This window comes from Rhinopithecus bieti, unplaced genomic scaffold (assembly GCF_001698545.2).
Source record: "Rhinopithecus bieti isolate Rb0 unplaced genomic scaffold, ASM169854v2 scaffold_71542, whole genome shotgun sequence".
NCBI classification, from domain to species: domain Eukaryota; kingdom Metazoa; phylum Chordata; class Mammalia; order Primates; family Cercopithecidae; genus Rhinopithecus; species Rhinopithecus bieti.
In genome coordinates, this window is record NW_016826746.1 from 216,242 (window position 1) to 218,440 (window position 2,199).

The 2,199-nt window shown below is 53.4% G+C and overlaps 1 protein-coding gene across 1 annotated transcript in view; it reads left to right on the plus strand.

The window, feature by feature from the left end:
- Nucleotides 1-1,597: 1,597 nt before the first annotated feature.
- The window catches only part of NOTCH3 (notch receptor 3), a 40,092-nt gene continuing 39,490 nt past the window's right edge, over nt 1,598-2,199 (plus strand). The window contains 2 exon segments of the mRNA XM_017863559.1: nt 1,598-1,692; nt 1,806-1,852. Coding sequence (XP_017719048.1) covers nt 1,598-1,692; nt 1,806-1,852 — 142 coding nt within the window.

Consider the following 2,199-nt stretch of genomic DNA (forward strand, 5'->3'; position numbering starts at 1 on the left):
CGCAAACCTGCACACACACAGCACACTCGCAGACATGCACACCTGGCTCAGGAAAGACACACCCAGCTTCACACACACAGCTCACACATTGCACACACAAATATGATCACACATACTGTGCATCACTAGTGCAAGGTGTGGTACACACGCTGCCTGCACACACTCAGACAGCACACAGATGAAGACTCAAGGACATGCTTACACCCAGCTCACACATGCAGATGGACAGACACAGCCAACCCATACACAGACACACCAGTGCACACACAGGTCACACCAACACACAGCTGTACACCCAGATACACGGTTCGCATACACAGATACACAACAGACACAGCCTGCATACAGACAGCACACACATCTGTGCACTCCTGTATGGGTGTGCAGCTCATACACACATGGGCACACCCACGCTGACATGCATGTACAGATAGACTCACATGTAGCTGCACAGGGACACAATAGATGCATGCCCAAATCCACATACAGACTGACACACAAGCCCGTGCACGCACACACATGTGGCTCACATTGCCTACAGCTCAGCGTGACCCATAGCCCATGTTATGAGACCCACAGCGTGAGTTCACGAACACCCACAGGTCCTGGTGTGGGTGGTAGTGTCCAGTCGGCTTGTCCTGTGGGGAAGGCGACATATATCATGTACGCCCATGCTCAGGATCAGTTCAACTCATTCTGTCACTCACCCTCACCCTCTTGTTTTCTATTTCTTTCTGTCCTTCTCTCTCTCTCTCTCTTTTTTTTTTTTTTTTTTTTTTTTTTTTGATACAGAGTCTCACTCTTCCCAGGCTGGAGTGCAGTGGCACGATCTCGGCTCACTGCAACCTCCGCCTCCTGAGTTCAAGCGACTCTCCTTCCTCAGCCTCCTGAGTAGCTAGGATTACAGGCGCCCGCCACCACGCACAGCTAACTTTTGTATTTTTAGTAGAGACTGGGTTTCACCATGTTGGCCAGGCTGGTCTCAAACTCGTCCTGTCCTCAGGTGGTCCATCCACCTTGGCCTCCCAAAGTGCTGGGATTACAGGCGTGAGCCACTGCGCCCAGCCACTTTCTATTTCTTTTCTCTTTCTTTCTTTCTTTCTTTCTTTCTTTCTTTCTTTCTTTCTTTCTTTCTTTCCTTCTTCCTTCCTTTCTTCCTTTCTTCCTTTCTTTCCTTTCTTTCCTTTCTTTCTTTTTTTTTTGAGAGGGAGTCTTGCTCTGTCACCCAAGCTGGAGTGCAGTGGCGGGATCTCGGCTTACTGCAGGCTCCACCTCCTGGGTTCATACCATTCTCCTGCCTCAGCCTCCTGAGTTGCTGGGACTACAGGCACCCACCACCACTCCTGGCTATTTTTTGTGTTTTTAGTAGAGACGGGGTTTCACCTCGTTAGCCAGGATGGTCTCGATCTCCTGACCTCTGATCTGCCGGCCTCGGCCTCCCAAAGTGCTGGGATTACAGGCGTGAGCCACTGCGCCCGGCCCGTTTCTGTCCTTCTCTGTCTTCTCCTGGTCTATCTGCTTCTAGTTCATTGTTTTGTGTCTTTCTGTTTTTCTCGATCTTCCTTTCTCCATCACCCTCTTTTTGACACGAGCACGCATGGACATACACACTGTGTCCCCACACCTGATCGAATGCACACAGTTCTCCACTAGCTCAGACCCAGCCACACCCTGGACCCGTCTGGCAGGACAGTTAGACTATGCCACACCCTAGAGGGACATAGCCCTTAGGGATGGCGATGTTGGACAGGGCAGCACATGCCTTGTGCCAGTTGCCCCTCCCTTCAACACACACCCTATTCCAGCAACGCCCAGCGCTGGCTGCTCCTGGAGATGCCGTGCTCACTCGTGGGTACATGCCTTGGTCCCTCTCCCAAGAGCACAACGCAGGCCTGCCTGGCTGGAGTAGATGCCCATCAGGGAAAGGAAGACCCACGGCCCTAGGACCCCCTGCCCCTTCCCCTTCTATTACCCCTGAACCTGGACTTGAAGCCCCAGACCTCCCTGTAACACTCAGCACCCTTACTTCCTGTCTCGGCACACCCCATTCTGCACATCTTGGCTCTGGCAGCTTCCCGAGCCCCCACATCTGGCACAAGACAGCCCCTCCTCCTGCCCGCCCCTGCTTTGTGGTTCCCAGGGCTCGAGCTGGCAGGGACAGCTGCAGTCTCAACAGCTGGGGCTGGGGCGGCGGGGGGG